The 18,367-nt window shown below is 44.7% G+C and overlaps 1 protein-coding gene across 3 annotated transcripts in view; it reads left to right on the forward strand.

The window, feature by feature from the left end:
- STIM1 (stromal interaction molecule 1) overlaps nt 1–18,367 on the forward strand; it is a 194,594-nt gene that overhangs the window by 163,972 nt on the left and 12,255 nt on the right. For all 3 annotated transcript variants that reach the window (XM_082844565.1, XM_082844566.1, XM_082844567.1), the window contains 2 exons: nt 8,758–8,935; nt 14,487–14,664. In XM_082844565.1, the coding sequence (XP_082700691.1) occupies nt 8,758–8,935; nt 14,487–14,664 (356 nt within the window). The remainder of the gene's footprint in view (nt 1–8,757; nt 8,936–14,486; nt 14,665–18,367) is intronic.

An 18,367-nucleotide genomic window follows, 5' to 3' on the forward strand; every position in this document is an offset into this window, starting at 1 on the left:
TTTGAATAAATGACACAGCGAAGGCACTACTCTTTATATGAGACCCACCCTGCATACTGAGCAATGGCCTTTCATTCATCCACTAACATTTATTGAGCACCTACTGTGTACCACTATGCATGACAGGGTCCCTGCTCTCAAGAAGTTCCCTCTGAGTGGAGATTGGCATGTCAACAAATTGAATAAATGGTCAACAAATACGGTGGTATAACTGTCGTGCAAGTCATTCCATAGTTCAGGCGGGAGCACAAAGTAGGGAGGAGTTTTCAATTGCAGACCAAAAAGCTTTATGGAGAGGATCACTCTTGAGCTGACTCTTGAAAAATGGGAAGTGGCTTTATTAAACTCTCTCCGTTAACAGCCTATTCCCCCCTCTTTGTATACACCAGCAAGAACACTTCTGCCAGAAGAATCAAACCCAGCAGTGAAAGCTAAGCTATCTTTGCAGAGGCTGTCCTCTGTCACACCTTAGTTAGGGGAGGTCTCCGCCAGCCTAAAAGTCTTCCGTAGTCTTCTGAGACATATTAACAGACTGTTACATGTTCTGATTCAAAATAGGATTTACCATATCTGAAAGGGTGCTTAGAAACTGCAGGTTAAAGTCAGCAAGGATTGTATATGGAAAAATCAGCTAGGGCTGGAGAGCATAGGAACCAGAATCCTGAGTACATACATGGTACTGAGTCCCAGAGGTCAGAGCCAGCAAGAGGAGCCTTGGTGAAGCAGGTTAGACTGATACCAGGACAGGAGTATCTTCTCCTAGACTCATTTCATATAGCCTATAGGTTGCATATGACCTAATCTAAGGGAGGTCAGAGGTCAGCAGAAAACTATTTCTGAGATTGGCAGAGCAGGGGTACTAGAGCTAAGAAGATACTTCACACCCACTAGGAATAGCTACAATAAAAGCGAAAACAAAAAACAGAAAGTAAGTGTTGGCAGGGGTGTGGAGAAATCAGAACCCTTGTACATTTCTAGTGATAATGTAAAAAGGTTCAGCTACTGTAGAAAATAGTGTTCCTCAAAAAATTAAACATAGTTATCATATAACTCAGCGATTCCATGCCTAGGAATGTACCCAAAGAACTGAAAACAGCACTGAAACAAGTATATATACATAGCAGCATTATTCACAATAGCTGAAAAGTGGAAGCAACCCATATATCCATCAATGGATGAATGGATAAATAGTTGTGGTATATAAATACAATGAAATATTACTCAGCCATAAAAAAGAATGAAGCTCTGATACATGCTACAACGTGGATGCACCTGGAAAAAAGTGGCCTAAAAAAGTGAAAGAAGTGACAGAACTGCGGGAGTGAAAGAAGCCAGACATAAAAAAGGACACATATTGTATGATTCCATTTATATGAAATATTCAGAATAGATAAATCCATAGGGACCAAATGCAGATTGGTGGCTGGCAGGGGCTGGAGGGAGTGGGAAATGGGAAGCGACTGGTAATGGGTATGGGATTTCTTTTTGAGGTAATGATAAGGTTCTAACATTAATTGTGCTGATGGTTACACAGCCTTGTGAATATGCTAAAAGCACTGAATTGTACAATTTAAAAGAGTGAACTTTAGGGTATGTGGATTATATCTCCATCATAATCATCATCATCATCATCATCATCATTATACACAAATTGATTTTTTATAACTCCTGGACTTCCATTTAGAGAACTTCTTATAAAGTTTAGGAAAGCACCTTGGTCTCTTCAGAATTGCCACTCACTGTGTGACCCGGTGTAGGTCACTTTTCTCAGTATGTGTTTGCTGATTTGGATCATGAAACAGCTGAACTAAAGGATCCTTATAATCCCTTTCAGCTGTACATTCCATGATTTTGGGCAAGAACCCTTTGGTTGATAAGGGTTCCGTGTAAAGGACAGGAGGAGGTCTGTTCTTTCCTCCTGTATCCTGTACTTTTAGGATTTCTGTATTTGGCCCTTGCCTTATCAAGTGACCTTTGGCAATTTAGTTCTCCTGCCTAGATTTAGCTTCCCTCATCTGTAAAATGGGCTTGGTCGTTAAGGCTCTTACTGGCTCTCTCATTCAAGGACTCAGGTAGAGTTGGTGTACTCCTGGGAGCTAAGATTTTGGAATCCAGCAGCTGTCCTGATGGCAGAGATTGTTTTTATACTTTCCTGCTGATGCTTCTTAAAGAAAAATTTTGAAAATTGCCAGCTGGAACCTGAGGAAGATACTAGGAAGCTCTTTGCCAGGAGACTTCTGCAAGGGCGGGGCCATGCCTGGTGGGTATCTGCAAAGAATCCCTTGATCTGTGTCCCTCTCAGCTCTGTTTTCCCATTTGCGCATGGACTGAATTCCCTAGGTCAGTGCTCTTCCCTGTGCAGCACTCACGTAGGACTTAGAGTGATGGCCTGTGCTGGCTCTGCTGGGTTCTACATCCAGGGTGAGCGCTCAGGCCTCACCACAGGCTTGTAGTAAACACCCCCAGAGCACCTGGGCCCACTTCAGTTTCCAGTCATGGCTACCTCTCCCAGTCTTAACGGGTCTGAGGTTTGAGAAATCGCAAATCAAAATTTTGTTTACAGTAGCTGGGGGTGTCTGCTGAGTGAGCAGGATCCATCTACCCACAGCAGCCTCAGAGCTTGGGAAGGGGGAAGAGGCTCAGCCCAGAGTCCTGACAATGGCAGACAGCTCAGTCCTCCCCATGTGGCCACAGAGCAGCACAGGTGCTTTCCTGTCTTTTCCACCTGCAGAGTTGGCTCCAGGCTGGCCCACCTGGGGCTCTCCTGGCCGTGCCGCTAGTCAGGTGTCAGGTGTGCTCTGAGACATAGAGGCCCAAGGACAGTGTTCAGTTTGGGGCCTAAGTTGATGTCTCATTAGGGCAGCAAATGATTCACTGAGGGAGAAGTTGAGGCCCAGATGAGGTGAGTTTTTAGACGTCGTTCAGCTTTTCAATAGCAGAGCCATGCCTCAAACCTAGGTGTTTTTTTTTTTTTTTTTTTTTTTTTTTGCGGTACGCGGGCCTCTCACTGTTGTGGCCTCTCCCTTGCGGAGCACAGGCTCCGGACGCGCAGGCTCAGTGGCCATGGCTCACGGGCCCAGCCGCTCCGCGGCACGTGGGATCTTCCTGGACCGGGGCACGAACCCGTGTCCCCTGCATCGGCAGGTGGACTCTCAACCACTGCGCCACCAGGGAAGCCCCTAAACCTAGGTCTTTAACTTACATTTCAGTGCTCTTTTCTGCTGTATTATCCCACCCTCTACTTGTGTTAGAGGAAACAAGATATAAGAGTTTCAGCTTTGAAATCAAGCAAACTGGCTCTATCACTCGCTCGCTTTGTGACCTTGGGCACATTCCTAAGGTTCTCTGTGTCCCAGTTTCCCCTAAGTAAATCGTAGCTACTGTTTTTAGTGTAATGCCTGCTGTGGTTGGTCTCGGGCTAAGGGCTTATGTGCCCTTTGTGCTCTTAGCACAAAGAGAAGGGTGCAGAGAAGGGTGCAGAGAGAGGCCTGCCCAGTAATTGCGAGGGCTGGGGAATTTTCCTTTGTGATAGAGGAAAAGACGAGACTGCACCTTGTCTTCCTTCCTCAGTGGCTCAGGTAATAGGGAAAAGTCCTCAGGAAGCAGGAGTAGCTGCCTCTCTGGCACAGCTTGCTCTGGTCTCTGTCAGCTGTTCTTACCCTCTTTCTCCTTTTTGTTATGTTCCAACTTACCCTTCAAGCCTTCTCTGGGATGCCTTTCCAGCCTCTTCCAGGGCATGCTCAACCCTTCCCTCTTACTTTCCTCTGGGGATTCACAGCCCTTTGTACCTGCTTTTTTGTGTGTTTGTTATTTCAGATTTGCCTTTTTTTTTTTTGAAGTATAGTTGATTTACAATATCGTGTTAGTTTCAGGTGCACAGCAAAGTAATTGTACCTGCTTTCTGTATAACAATCTGTTTTCCTGTCTGTTACTCTTTAAACTGGAAACTCCTTGAGGGTAGACACAGCTTTGTTCATCTGTCATCAGCACTCAGTGTAAGGCCCAGCAAGGAAGAAGTGCCAGGAGATGAATGCTAGAAGTTACACAGAAGGAAGCTGGGGGAGGTGGGAGAAGAGTCTGGCCCAGCTTAGCTGTGGGGAGAACCGCTCCCTATGTAGTGTCTGTGCATAGGTGAGGCAGCTAAGGCAGTTTTTGGCTACAACCAGAAGGGAGGAGGGCCCAGAAATAGTTCTTACAGGTTAAACAGATACCTCAGCACAGAAGGCTGTGTAAATGACAAGAGAAACTCCTAGCACATACATTAGTGTGGGCAGTAGAGCGGTGGAGAGAATAGACTGGGAGAGGGGATTCCAGAAAGTGATAATTATTGGAGGCTCACATTCTCAGTGCTAACTGGCACCCTGAAAATTCTCACCATCACCCCTGACTGTGTTCACATGTAAGCATCTCATTTGTTTACACCCTCCTCCCTTGCCTCGGGCCTGATTGTGTTAACAGTTGACCTAATTTTGCTAAAATCTGTTTGCAGCACTCAGGCTGGGAATTCTGCCACCCTCTGGCTCCCCAGGTCCTAACCAGCTTCCCTGGGTTCGCTCTGTTCACCTAGCCAGCCACCTCTGCTCTCATGAAACCTCCATGGTTTCTCTGTGGCTGTGTTCCCTGGTGTGAGGTGGATTCGGAGAGCTGAGCTGCAGTCGGGGCTGTGAGGACAGCTTGCCATATTTTTTCTGATCCCAGGAGCTGGTATTTATTTGCCTTCCACGTGCACTTTATATTGTACCTCCCCTTTCCTGCTAAAACCTCCCTTTCTTCTTCCCTTTTTCTCTCCTTTCCACCTTTGCTGAGTACCTGCTCTGGCCAGCCTCTATGCTAAGTATGAGGCTACAGAGATAAGTAAGTCTTGTGCCTTGGTCCTGAGTAACTCACAGATTACCAGAAGGTGACTGCCATGGAAGCTGAAAAACACACAGGGCCGACCTTGAGATAATACATGTTTTTAGCTGTCCAAAGAGTGGGTTGGTCAGGGAATCCTAGGGCAGACCTTGAGATAATACATGTTTTTAGCTGTCCAAAGAGTGGGTTGGTCAGGGAATCCTCGTTCAGAGGAGAAGGAATGGGCAGGTCTCTGTGAACTGTGGTAGGCTGGGAAGGTGGTGGGAATTGAAGAATACGATTGAGATTATGATAGGAAGAGGTACATCACTAATAAGGCATAGACTAGACTCTTAAATTCCCTATTTTCCCTTCTTTTTCTGACACAATAGTTTATAGATTCTGTATTTGTCAGGGTTCTCCAGAGAAACAGAACCAATAGGTTATGTATATAGATATATATACGAGGAGATGTATTATGAGAATTGATTCATGCTATCATGGAGGCCAAGAAGCTCCACAATCTTTCCGTCTGCAAGCTGGGACCCCAGGAAAGCCGGTGGTATAATTCAGTCTGAGTCTGAAGGCTGAGAACCAGGGGAGCTGATGGTGTGAGTCCTTGTCCGAGTCTGAAGATTGAGAGCCAGGGGAGCTGATGTAAGAGGGCAGGGGAAGATGGATGTCTCAGCCCAGGCTGAGAGAGCATATTTGCCCTACCTCTGCATTTTGGTTCTGTTCAGGCCCTTAGTGGCATGTGGACGATTGGATGATGTCCAATCGCATTAGTGAAGATGACCTTCTTCACTTAGTGTACCGATTCAAATACTAATCTCTTATGAAGACAACTCCACAGACACACCCAGAAATAATGTTTTACCAGCTATTCAGACGTCCCTTAGCCCAGTCAAGGTGACACATAAAGTAAACCATCACAGATTCCCTTAGGACTGTGGGGTTCAGCCCGGGGCCCCACTGAAGGGAACTGACAATTCTCACATCTACTTCTGCAACTCCTACCTCTTCCTCAAATCCCACATCTACATTCTTTATTACCTATGGGATATGCCCATCTAAATGTCTCCAAACACCTCAAAGCACTTTCATTTACAACTATACATTTGATCTTTTAGTAATTCTGTGATAATGCATTTTACAGTTGAGGAAGCTGAGACCCAGATGGGGGAAATGAATTTCATGACAGATTGGGGCAGAGGCAAGCATAGAACCCAGACTTCCTCATACTAAGTGCAGGATGCTTCCTCTGATGAAACAAAAATTTCTCTACATGAGGCCTTACGTGTAACCTCAAAGGCCTGGCCATTCAGCCTTTGGATCTTCACTGTCCTGATGACAATGCCACAGCCAGCTCCCAGCATGCTGTTTCGTGGGAAAACTCAGGCCTTGGAATCCTTAGAGTTGAACTCAGGCTAGATCAGGGGATATAGGCATCTCCATGGTGAGAGATGTTTGCATGTAGTAAAACAGAAACAATACCTGCTGCATGAGTATGAGAAAGTGGTGTGTAGCAGAAAGACCGTGCAGTCAGGCAAATCTGGATTTGAATCCAAGCTCTGTCACTTTTTATGGACTCTGGCAAGTCAGTGCCTCTCTGGAGCCTCAGTTTTCTGGTCTACAGAATGGGAAGACTCTACCTTATAGAATAGTTGGGAGAATTTGAAATGAATATAAATGCCCGTTCCATTTTATATTTTCTCTATTTCCCTTCTTTGCTTATGTGGATTAAAGAGAGGGAGATATCACACTTGAGGCTTGTCAGTGAAGATTCAATCCCACTAATATTTATTGAATACCTTCTGTGTGCTGGTCAGTGCTGTGCTGGGCACTGGCCTACAGACAAGGGATGATCAGTAGGGGCCACAGAGTAAACCAGCTAGATTAGACTTATTTTCTTCCCACCAAGCTTGGTAGCCCACGGGATGCGACAGGCAGTATATTTGAGCTTCAGCTATGCATTTGAAAAGGCAGAGGGATATATGGGATGGATGCTTGTATATTTAGGTGGAGTCAAAACTGGCTGAAGAGACCCAGGGGGTGACTGATAGAGCCTATCCTTGGCCCTGGTCATTCAGTATTTTTATTTATGCGTTGGATGAGAATATGAAGCTGGGAAAAATAGGATCTTGTTTCAAATCGATCTAGAGAAGGTAGAATAAGGGACTGAATAGAATAGATCCGCGCCCAATCTGTATGCCCACCTTAAGAACTTTGAAGTGTTGGAGGTAATAGGGGGAGGGTGCTGGTCGCATGGAGTCTTGTTTGAACAGAGTACCTTTGACTTTGAGTAGGAACGTAAAGGAGATGTTGATGGTGAGAAACCCTGGGAAGCCAAGATGAAAAGTCTTTAATAAACAGGGGAGACAAACAGTACCCCAGCCTTTGGTGGAGGCTGGATAGGAGGCAGGTGTGTTCCAGAAAGGAAAGCAGCTCACTGTGCTGCAGAGATATCCCTTCTTGGGACCTGAAGGACGGGAGAGTGAGGACTTGAGAATGGCTGGAAGTAGAGACCTTCCAGGAAGCTAGAGGATGGCCGCTAGAGGACCCTCAGTTTTCTCTGTTAGAGTCTGGCATAAACACGTAAAGGACACGGCTACACCCTGGACCTAGTAACTCCCCTCCCTTGGATGGAAATAGAATGTGCTAATCTGTCCTTGATCCCACACCATCCCCAGGTCCTACTGCTCAGCCTTTCAATGAGGAGCTATGAATATAACCCTTTTCGTCAAACTGGGCCTCAGCTTCGTGCAGTGGGATTTCAGCTACATGTGTCTTTTCCTGCTGTCTAGACCCTGCCTCAACTCGGTGGCTCCACTGGATCCTTTTGGATTCCCCTCAGCCCCTTGTCCTTACTGGGCACGGAAATCCCGTCAGTCCTGCCTCCCCCTCCCCAACACCAGGTGACGCACTGAGCACAGGACGTCATTACCTCTTTTCCCTCGTCTGGGGCCCCTCTGAGCCATAGCTGCTCTATCTCAAGTGGAGTACAATGCAGCAGGGCCCACAGGAGCAGCCTCTTTCCCTCCTGGTGTCTCTTTCAGTCTCCTGTGCTGTGGCCGAGAGCCCAGGTCTGGCACACCGGGACCAATCTCAGGCTCCAGGACTGCCCCTCTTCTGGCTGGCTCAGTTCTTGGGACATGGTTTTTACTCTTATCTTCTGATGTTATTCCTTGTCTAGCTTTTTGGTTTTGCTCTGGAGACTGAGCATTGCTTTGAACCCCAGCTGGCGGCCAGGGGCCCTCGCACCTCACCAGATTGCTGCCAGGCCTTCCCTGGAGGTATTCTCTCTTCCTGGCACATGTCATGTCTCAATGTGTACCAATCTCTTGATGCTACTCCTGTTCTACCTGGTCTCTGGGCTGAGCCGCAGCCTAGAAATGCTCTCTGTAGATGAGACTTGCAGACCTTTACCTGCTCTGTTCTTTGTACCTTGTACCTAGAATAGCCTCGTAGTCCAGGAGACCCAGCTCCTGCAATAATCTCAGTCCCACAGCCAGTCCTCAGGCTCCAGTGACATTGCTTGGTACCCTTACCAGCCATCCCCTTCTACCTAGTGTAGCACTGTAGCCTTGCTTACCCTGTAGGGTAGAAGCCACTGCATCTGGGCACATGGGCTTATCGCAGCCCAGAATGGCTGGGATGTATTGAGAAGGCACTAGTTCTCTTCACTGCGTATTAGGAGAGTATGATCCAGTAAGCTTCCTGTATTGCTCTAAGGCCTCTCATCCTTTCCAAACTAGGCCTTGACTTAGTAGAGAAAATGGCACAGAGTGTGGCCAGTGTGTGTCTAAGAAGAGAAACGACTTCCTCCTGAGCGGGAAGGCTTTGTGGAGGAGGGGATGCAGCAGAGTCTGCAGGGCTAAGTGTGTAGTGGGCACCCCGACTCACTGTGCCCTTCTTCTCTGGCAGTGACCCGCCATAATCACCTCAAGGACTTCATGCTTGTGGTGTCTATCGTTATTGGTGTGGGCGGCTGCTGGTTTGCTTATATCCAGAACCGTTACTCCAAGGAGCACATGAAGAAGATGATGAAGGATCTGGAGGGCTTACACCGAGCTGAGCAGAGTCTGCATGACCTTCAGGAAAGGTAAGGCCCTGTCCCTTCCCCACGGCCCTGGTGCTGCCATCTCTTGGGAGCCTCCAGTTTCCACCTGCGCTGTGGGCCGTCTGGCTCCTGAGACCCTGCCGACGACGTAGAGACCCAGGCTGTGTCATCCTTCCAAACCTGCATCAGAGCCTAGGTTCCTGCCATTCCATTCGCACGGGCAAGTATTCCTCCCCAGGGCAGAAGCTTATTTCTCTCTTTTCTCCCTTGGAGCTTCAGAGGGAGAAGTGTGGAGCTGTCAGAGGTCTTGAGCTTCCCTGGTTGGATGACTAGTTAGGGGTCATTCTATCCTCCGTCCCACCTCTGGACTGCTTCCCTTCCCATAGAAGTAGACATAATTAACTGTTCTTCACTGTTTCCCAAAGAAACCTCACAAATCTGTCTTCCTAATACCTTTCATGCTTTCTTGTACAGCATCTAAATCTCATGACACTCACTTGTTGTATGACTTTGGGTAAATCCCTTTCCTTTCTAGGACTTATTTCCTCATCAGTAATGTAAAGGCATTGAACTAGGAGAATACCAGGGCCTTCTAGCTCTGATAGTCTGGTATTCTGTTTAAATAAAACATGGCTTAGAAACTGTTGTAGAAGATCTAGCTGTGAAGAGAAGGTGCCAGTCAGTCAGCCAACCTAAGTATTGGGTTGGCCAAAAGTTTCCTTCGGTTTTTAAAGTAAAAATAAAAGACACATTTTTCATTTTCACCAAGAACTTTATTGAACAGTGTATTCACCGTTTTGTTCCACTACCTTCTGCAATTTTTCAGACAGCTTCGTAGTTCCATCTCCCCAAAACTTTTTATCTTTTTGAGCAAAGAACCGTTCCAGGTGCCTTATACAGTCTTTCAGGGAATTGAAATTTTTTCCATTAAGAGAATTTTGTAAAGACCAAAATAAATGGAAATCCGAAGGTGCAATATCTGGTGAATACAGCGGGTGAATCAGAACTTCCCAGCCAAGCTGTAACAGTTTTTGCCTGGTCATCAAAGAAACATGCGGTCTTGCGTCATCCCGATCAAAGATTATGCATTTTCTGTTGAATAATTCTAGACGCTTTTCGTGGAGTGCTGCTTTCATTTGGTCTAATTGGGAGCAATACTTGTTGGAATTAATCGTTCGGTTTTCCGGAAAAAGCTCGTAATAGAGGACTCCTTTCCAATCCTACCATATACACAACATCACCTTCTTTGGATGAAGACCATTCTTTGGTGTGGTTGGTGGTGGTTCATTTCACTTGCCCCACAATCTCTCCCCTTCCACATTATTGTACAGTATCCGCTTTTCATCGCCCGTCACAATTTGTTTTACAGACAGAACATTTTCGTTACACTTAAGTAGAGAACCACATGTGGAAATACGGTCAAGAAGGTTTTTTTGCTTAACTTATGTGAAACGCAAACATCAAAGCGATTCACATAACCAAGCTGGTGCAAATGATTTCCTACGTTTGATTTGGATATTTTGAGTATGTTGGCTATCTCCCGCGTGGTGTGATGTTGATTATTCTCAACTAATGTCTTGATTTTATTGCTATCAACTTCAACTGGCCTACCTGACCGTGGGGCATCATCCAGCAAGCACGAAACTTCGCAAACCACTTTTGACATGTTCAATCAGTCACAGCACCTTCTCCATACACTGCACAAGTCTTTTTCTGTGTTTCATTTGTGTTTTTATCTTTCTTGAAATAATAAAGCCTAATAAACTGAAAAATGTTGTGTTTTTCTTCCATCTTCAATATTAAAATGGCTACACAAAAATTCACCAATTTTTTTTTTTTTTTTTGCGGTACGCGGGCCTCTCACTGTTGCGGCCTCTCCCGTTGCAGAGCACAGGCTCCGGACGCGCAGGCTCAGCGGCCATGGCTTACGGGCCCAGCCGCTCTGCGGCATGTGGGATCTTCCCGAACTGGGGCACGAACCCGTGTCCCCTGCATCGACAGGCGGACTCTCAACCACTGCGCCACCAGAGAAGCCCCCAAAATTCACCAATTTTGATAAGTTTTTTTTTAAATGCATGCTGATATGACAGCTGTCACAATACAATCTAACAAAATTGTTTCTAATGAAGTTAAAGACAACTAAGCGCTACTGGAACCATCTTACAGAGAAAAACCAAACGAACTTTTTGGCCAACCCAACACTTCCTGAAGTCTAGGAATCAGGTCTGTGCAGGAAACTGTAAGGAAGTCACTGCTCCTGGGGCCACAGAGCTCACACTTAAGAAGGAGCAGTGACTCAGTGCCAGCTTACGGGACGAGAGCTTCAAGGACTGGAGTGGAACAGAGGTAGGAGATGAGTGGATGTGGAGTCTGAGGAGGTGGCCTTGAAAGACGGGTAGGAAAGATGTAACCTGGTAGTTCTGGTTGAATGTATAGAGTGAGGCCAGATCCCTGGCACCTACAGGCTCACATGGAGAAATTTAGCAGGATGCAAAAGGCAATAGAGAGTCAATGTAGGTATTTGGCTTTTTTGCTTTGTTTTGGTTTTGAGAAAAGGAGAAGCCTACTTCAGGACTGTCTTTTAGAAAATTATTCCAACAGCCTAGGGGCTCCAGTTGGGAAGTCTTTGCAGGAATCCATGTAAAAAGGAATGAAGAAGTCTGGCTCTTTTCTGTTATTTTAAAATGATAGATATAATTTTCTTTGGAGGGATGGGGAAAGGATTTCTTAAGAGCTAGGTATTGTTAAGTACTTAAATGTATTATTGTTTTTAATCACCACAACCCTCTTAGGTAGGTATTGTTATCCCAATTTTCAAGTTGAAGAAATGAAGCCTCAGAGAGGGTGAGTGTCAGTAAGTAGTAAGCTAGGAATTTCGACACCCACAGGGTGCTGCCTCAATAAAGGCAGCCTTAGCAGATTCATTTCCATGGGCTGGACTTTTAGGAGGCAAGAGGAGTTTTATCTTTGAGCCGATTCCTGGCTACTTTGCTGGACCCCCTTGTTCCTGGGCCCTTTTCCAAACGGGGGCTAAATGCTGCTATGTGGGCAGTCCCCGTTCTTCATTTGTCTGAAAAACATGTACTGTTTTCATTCCAAAGGCAAAGAATCTAGGCAGGAGACATTCCAAGTTTGGGGATAAAACTAAGCTCCCAGCCCTCCCTGCTCCGCACGGCCTCCAGAGCTAAATGACCACTGCGGCACTTGGAGAAACAAATGCACACACTCCCCAAAGACAGGCTTGCACCTGTGCACACACATATCCTCCTCTGACAGTGTCCAGAGCCCATGTGCCTCCTTGTCCCTCCTCACTTTGGCAGGCCTACACTGTCAGCCACCAAAGAGCTTTTTTACAGAGTTCCTGATATTTTGGGTGAATAAATGTAATGCTACATGTGCATTCCAGTTAGGATTTCACTGGGTTTCAAGATAATTCTTTGAGGCAGGCAGGAATTTTGATTCCCATTTACAAAGGAAGAAACAGGCCTAGTCCAGGGAACAGACTTGTCCATAGTCATACAGCTGCTTAGAGCCAGGGCTTGCAGTCAGGCTGCCTGATTTTCTTGCTTGTAATGGTAACTGATTGCTGCCTTCAGGATGCTCAGTCTTCTGTGGAGGAGATGTAGTGAGACAAGGCTTGATTGTATATTCATTTTCTCATTTCTGTACCCAGTGGTATTTATTGATCTTCATCTCTATTAGATCCTGTTAGGGTTATGAAAGTGGGTCAGTTTTGATTCTACTTTAAAAGGAGCTCCCTATTGTATGGAGAAGACAGGCATATCACAGGCTTTTCAGAAGAGGCTGCTTCCGGAGAGGATAATATTTCAGTGAAGAATCGAATCCCTAGTGGTGTAATTTCAAGCAGTGGGGTCATGGAAGAATACAATAAAGGAGGACATTCAGCAAGGGGAATGGGATGGGGCTGGAAATGGCGCCTCTAATTTGTTTTTAGCTGTGCATGTAGCGCCACCTGCTGTATACCTTAAGGAGGTTCAACTCCCTTTCACTCCAGGAACAAAGTAGATAGAAGGCTGCAGTTTGTCAGCAGGAAGCTTGCAGCCTAGACATTTTTCCTCTTCCCTCCTTACTTGTCACCACATCTTTTGAGGCTTCAGTCACTGACACATCTGGACTTGGGATTATTTAGAGGCTGAGTTCTGTTTCTGCCTCTTCTGTTTCACCTTCTTAATTAACTCAGTGGTCAGTGCTCTTCTCTGTGGGCCCTACTTGTTCTGTAGCCTATCCTTCCTCTTCCGTACCTCAAGTCTAAAGCCATATATCACTTGTCTTCTTCCTCATCCTCTCCCCCTCTTATCCTGGTTCCCCGGTAACTTGGTGGTTCCTACTAAGATCGGAAGACCTGACAGTGGCTAAGTCCTTTCCCTCTTCCAGAGGGACTAGCCAACTGTTACTCTTTCTTCTGGGTCTAGTCCCAGGCCTCACCTTTCCTGACTCCTTTCAGGCAGAGTTGATCACCCCATCCCTGGGGCCTACACAACACCTTGTATATCTCTCTATCATAGAACTTATCACACTGTGTGCACCTATCTGTTTACTTGTTTATATTGGACTAGATTATGAGTACCTCAGCAGCAGAGACAGTTTTCTCATTCATTTCAATATATCTAGGGCTCAGCACAGGGCTTGGCATTTAGTAGATGCCTTAAAGTACTTGGTGAATGAATGGATGGATGAATGAATGAACATAGATATGTGACGGAAAGAAGGGAGGAAGGAAGGAAGCTTGGTTGGATGGATGAAAGGTTTTGTCAGTAAACAGAGGGAATGTGTGGGTGGGTACAAGAGCATATTTTCATTATAACTGATGCCCTTGAGATCTTACCCACCATGGAAGATACTTAGGAAGGGAACTCAGGGCTGGGGGCAGCAGGGGCTCTCCCAAATCCTGTCCAGCCCCTTTGGCATGAATTTCATTTTTCGGTGCTTCTGGGAACAGGTACTCAGGAGTCCAAGAGGTACAGCTCAATAGTTCCTCTCTCATCTTCCTTAACTCCCCCCCACTACCACCACCCCTGTCACATCTCACCATCAGGCTTTCTCTGGGTCTTTGGTCTAGCTTGCAGGGTGTTCTACATTTATTGCACCTTCCAGATGCCTTGGTATAAGGGTAGTAACTGTGGGATTTGAAGACATACAGATTGGAATTCTGGTCTCAGTTCTACATGCAGTTAATTCCTGTCTCTAAGCCTTCATGTCCGTATCTGTCCCAGGCTTATAATGATACAATATATCATTATCTGCAGGGAGAACAAATGTGAAATACCTTGTAAATTAGTAGTTGTTACGATCTGAGTATGTGAGACACCTTAGAAGGAAGGATTCAGGTACCCAGGAACCTAGCTTCACAGCCTTTATTACTGGCAGCAGAATGATGGCCCACATAAGAATTGTGGTAGTGACCGTGGTTTCTGTTGGCCCTGAGCTACCTCAGAGCCAGGCAGGCAGCAGAGTAGGGAGAATATGTTCAGAGTGCTGGAGCCCTCATTTTCCTCTTGGATGCCATGCCTCGTGGCGTGTTGGCTGGCGCCCGCTTGCCTGGCCTTCTCCAGCTCCCTGCATCGCCCCCCAGGCTGCACAAGGCTCAGGAGGAGCACCGCACAGTGGAAGTGGAGAAGGTACACCTGGAGAAGAAGCTGCGTGATGAGATCAGCCTTGCCAAGCAGGAAGCCCAGCGGCTGAAGGAGCTGCGGGAGGGTACTGAGAATGAACGGAGCCGCCAAAAATATGCTGAGGAGGAGTTGGAGCAGGTAGGGGAAATCTGCGAATTCTTGGACACCCCGAGGGGTGGGGTAAAAGGGCAGGGGCCAAAGGTCTGGCTAAGAGTAGTGGGAAAGTTGCAAAAAATGGTCACTGCAGTTGTCAAAGAACAGTGAATAACAGGTGCTAACAGTTATTTTGTTCCTTTTTAATTGAGGTATTTACATAAAGTATACAAATCATAAGTATACAGCTGGCACACTTTTACATATGCATGTACTTGTGTAACCACCATCCAGATCAAGGTACAGACTCTCTTAAGCACTCAGAAGGCTCGCTTTTGCCCCCCCTTTCTCCCTGTCAATCTTCCACCCAAAAGGTAACTACAGTCTTAATCTCTAAACCAGATTAGTTTCACGTGCTTTTTGAACGTCATCTAAATAGCATTATACAGTATGTATTCTTTTGTGTTTGGTTTCTTTCACTCAACATTGTGTCTGTGAGAGTCATCCATGTTTCATGTAGTGATAACTGATTTATTTCCATTGCTGAGTATTAATCCATTGTATGAATATACTATAATTATTTATCCATTCTCCTGTTGATAGACTTTTGGGTTGTTTGCAGATTTTTTTTTTTTTTTTGCAGTTTATCAATAACATTGTTTATGAAACTCCTTGGTGGGCATCACTTATTTCTGTTGGATATGCAGTAGGTCATTTATATATTTAACTTTATCAGAAATTGACTATTTTCCAAAATGGTTGTACCAATCTATACTGCCACCAGCAATAGTGTGAGAGTTCTGGTTGAGCTACAACCTTGGTATTTTTAGGCATTTTCATTTTATACATTCTGATACGGATGTAATGGTATCTCATGGTGATTTTAATTTTTATTTTCCTATTGACCAATAATATTGAATACCTTTCCATAAGTTTATTGACCACTTTATTTGGGAATCTCTTCTAATTTAAAAAATTGGGTTGTATTTTTTCTTAATTGATTTGTAAGAGTTTTAAAATATATTCTGGATGTAAGTCTTCATGTCTATATATATACATACATATTGCAAATATTTTCTCCCAGACTGTGGCTTGCTTTTTTGCTCTTTTTTTTTTTTTTTTTCCCGGTACGCGGGCCTCTCACTGCTGTGGCCTCTCCCGTTGCGGAGCACAGGCTCCGGACGCGCAGGCTCAGCGGCCGCGGCTCACGGGCCCAGCCGCTCCGCGGCATGCGGGATCCTCCCGGACCGGGGCACGAACCCGTGTCCCCTGCATCGGCAGGCGGACTCCCAACCACTGCGCCACCAGGGAAGCCCGCTTTTTTGCTCTTTTAATATTGTCTTTTAATGAACAGACGTTCTTGACTTTAATGAAGACCAATTACTCAATCTTCTTTTTTTTTTTATAATGGTTGATGTTTTTTGTGGCCTGTTTAAGAAATCTTTTCCTAACTCCAAGATATTTGCCTCTAGAAGCTTTATTGTTTTACTTTTCACATTTAGGGATATGGCTTATTTCAAACAAATTTTTGTGTATAAGATGAGATAGGAGATCAAGATTTTTTCCCAGGTAGATATGCTGTTCTGTGGTCTATATGTCTATCCTTATCCCACATTGTCTTACAACAAGTCTTGATATCTGGCAGTGTTAGGTTCTCCAGCTTTGTCCTCCTGCCAGATGGCCTTGGCTATTCTAGGTTCTTTGCATCTCCATGTTGGCTTGTCATTCCGTTACAGTGTGCTCTGCTGGGATTGTTATTTGTTTTTACATTGAATCTATAGATTAATGTGGGGGAAAACTGACACTTTAACCAAATAATTATTCTAATTCATGAGCATTGGTTATCCTGTCACCTATTTAGGTCTCTAAAAATTTCTCTCAACAATGTTTTGTAGTTTTCAGTGTAGAAGTCTTGCACTTAAATTTTTTTTTAACTTGTTCTTATTTTTCTAGCTGCTTGAGATGGAAGAATAGGTTATAGATTTTAAACCTTTAATCTTTTCTAACACACGCATTTAGAGCTATAAATTCCCATTTCAGCACTGCTTTAGCTGCATTTACTAAGTTTTGATATTTCATATTTTCATTATCATTCACTTCAAAATATTTTCTAATTTCCATTGTGATTTCTTATTTGGCCTGTGGTTATTTAGAAGTGTGTTGCCTAATTTTCAAACACTTGGGCACTTTCCTATTTATCTTTCTCATTGATTTCCAGTTTAATTTTGCTGTGGTCACACAGTGTGTGCCATAGGGTTTTAGTCCTTTCAAATGTGCTGAGACTTGGTTGATGTAAACAGACTACACAAGACGATTGAAAGGCAAAGTGTCAGACTGGATAAAAAACAAAACCCAACTATGTGCTCTTTACAAGAGGCAAGCTTTATACATAAGGATACAAGATGGTTAAAAGTAAAAGGATGAGAACACTAGGATAAACACTAAGCAAAATAAAGCAGCTGTAACTATATTAATATCAGACAAAGTAGACTTTAGAGAAAGAAGTATTACTAGAGACAAAAATGGACATTTCACTTATGATATGTGTGAATTAAACAGTAATATATAACAACCCTTAATTTGGTACACCTAATAATATAGTTAAAATACATATGTAAAGCAAAAGTTAAGAAAACTAAAAGGACAAATTCATAATCAAAGTTAGAGATTTGAGCATCTATCTCTCAGTAATAAGCAGCCAAAAATATCAGTAAGGATATAAAAAATTTAAACATGGTCAATCAGTTTCACCTCATTGATGTATATAGAGCATTTTACCCAACAACTGCAGAATACACGTTCTCTGTAGTGTGTATTATGCTTAGTTCTGTTCTTTATTTCTCTCTGTGCTTTGGTTTGGTTATTTTATATTGATCTGTCTTTGAGTTCCCTAATCCTGTGTTCTGCCGAGAATTGTGCTATTTAGCCCATCCAGTGGAATCCTACTCTCGGATAATGTATTTTTCTAGAATGCCCTTTCATAGGGCATTTTCTAGAATGCTCTTTTATAGGTTCTCATTCCCTGTCCAGAGTCTCCATGTTTTCATGTTTCCTGTCCATCTTTTCCCATATTTTCTTTAACATTTCAATCATAGTTGTTTTAAAGTCCTTGACTGGTAACTCTTAACATCTGGATCATTTATGGGACTGCTATTTTTTCTCTTGATTATTGCTTATATTTTCCTGCCCTTCTCATGTCTAGTAATTTATTTTTATTAAATGCTGGACAGTGTGCATAAAAAATAATAGAGGCTGCAGGCGATTTTTGATCTTCCATCAGATATAGGGTTCTGTTAGGTATGTTGGGTGAGGCTCTGATTACCTCAAGCCAATGAGAGACTGACATATGTTGGAACTGGGTTGTAGTTTAATAAGACTTGGTCTAAGGCTCATTTGTCCCAGTTTCTCAGGTATGCCCCTTCCTGACTTGTTATTCAGATCTGGTGGATTTCTTTCTCCTCAGCCCTGAAAGGCTATGAGAGATTCATTTCTGCCCCTTGGAGGTTTTTTTTTTTGCGGTACGCGGGCCTCTCACTGTTGTGGCCTCTCCCGTTGCGGAGCACAGGCTCCAGACGCGCGGGCTCAGCGGCCATGGCTCACGGGACCAGCCGCTCCACGGCATGTGGGATCTTCCCGGACCAGGGTACGAACCCGTGTCCCCTGCATCGGCAGGCGGACTCTCAACCACTGTGCCACCAGGGAAGCCCTCCTTGGAGGTTTTTAAGTTAGCGCTTTGTCCTCCTGCTCC

This window comes from Leucopleurus acutus (genome assembly GCF_964270905.1).
Source record: "Leucopleurus acutus genome assembly, chromosome: 8".
Classification (NCBI taxonomy): Eukaryota; Metazoa; Chordata; class Mammalia; order Artiodactyla; family Delphinidae; genus Leucopleurus; species Leucopleurus acutus.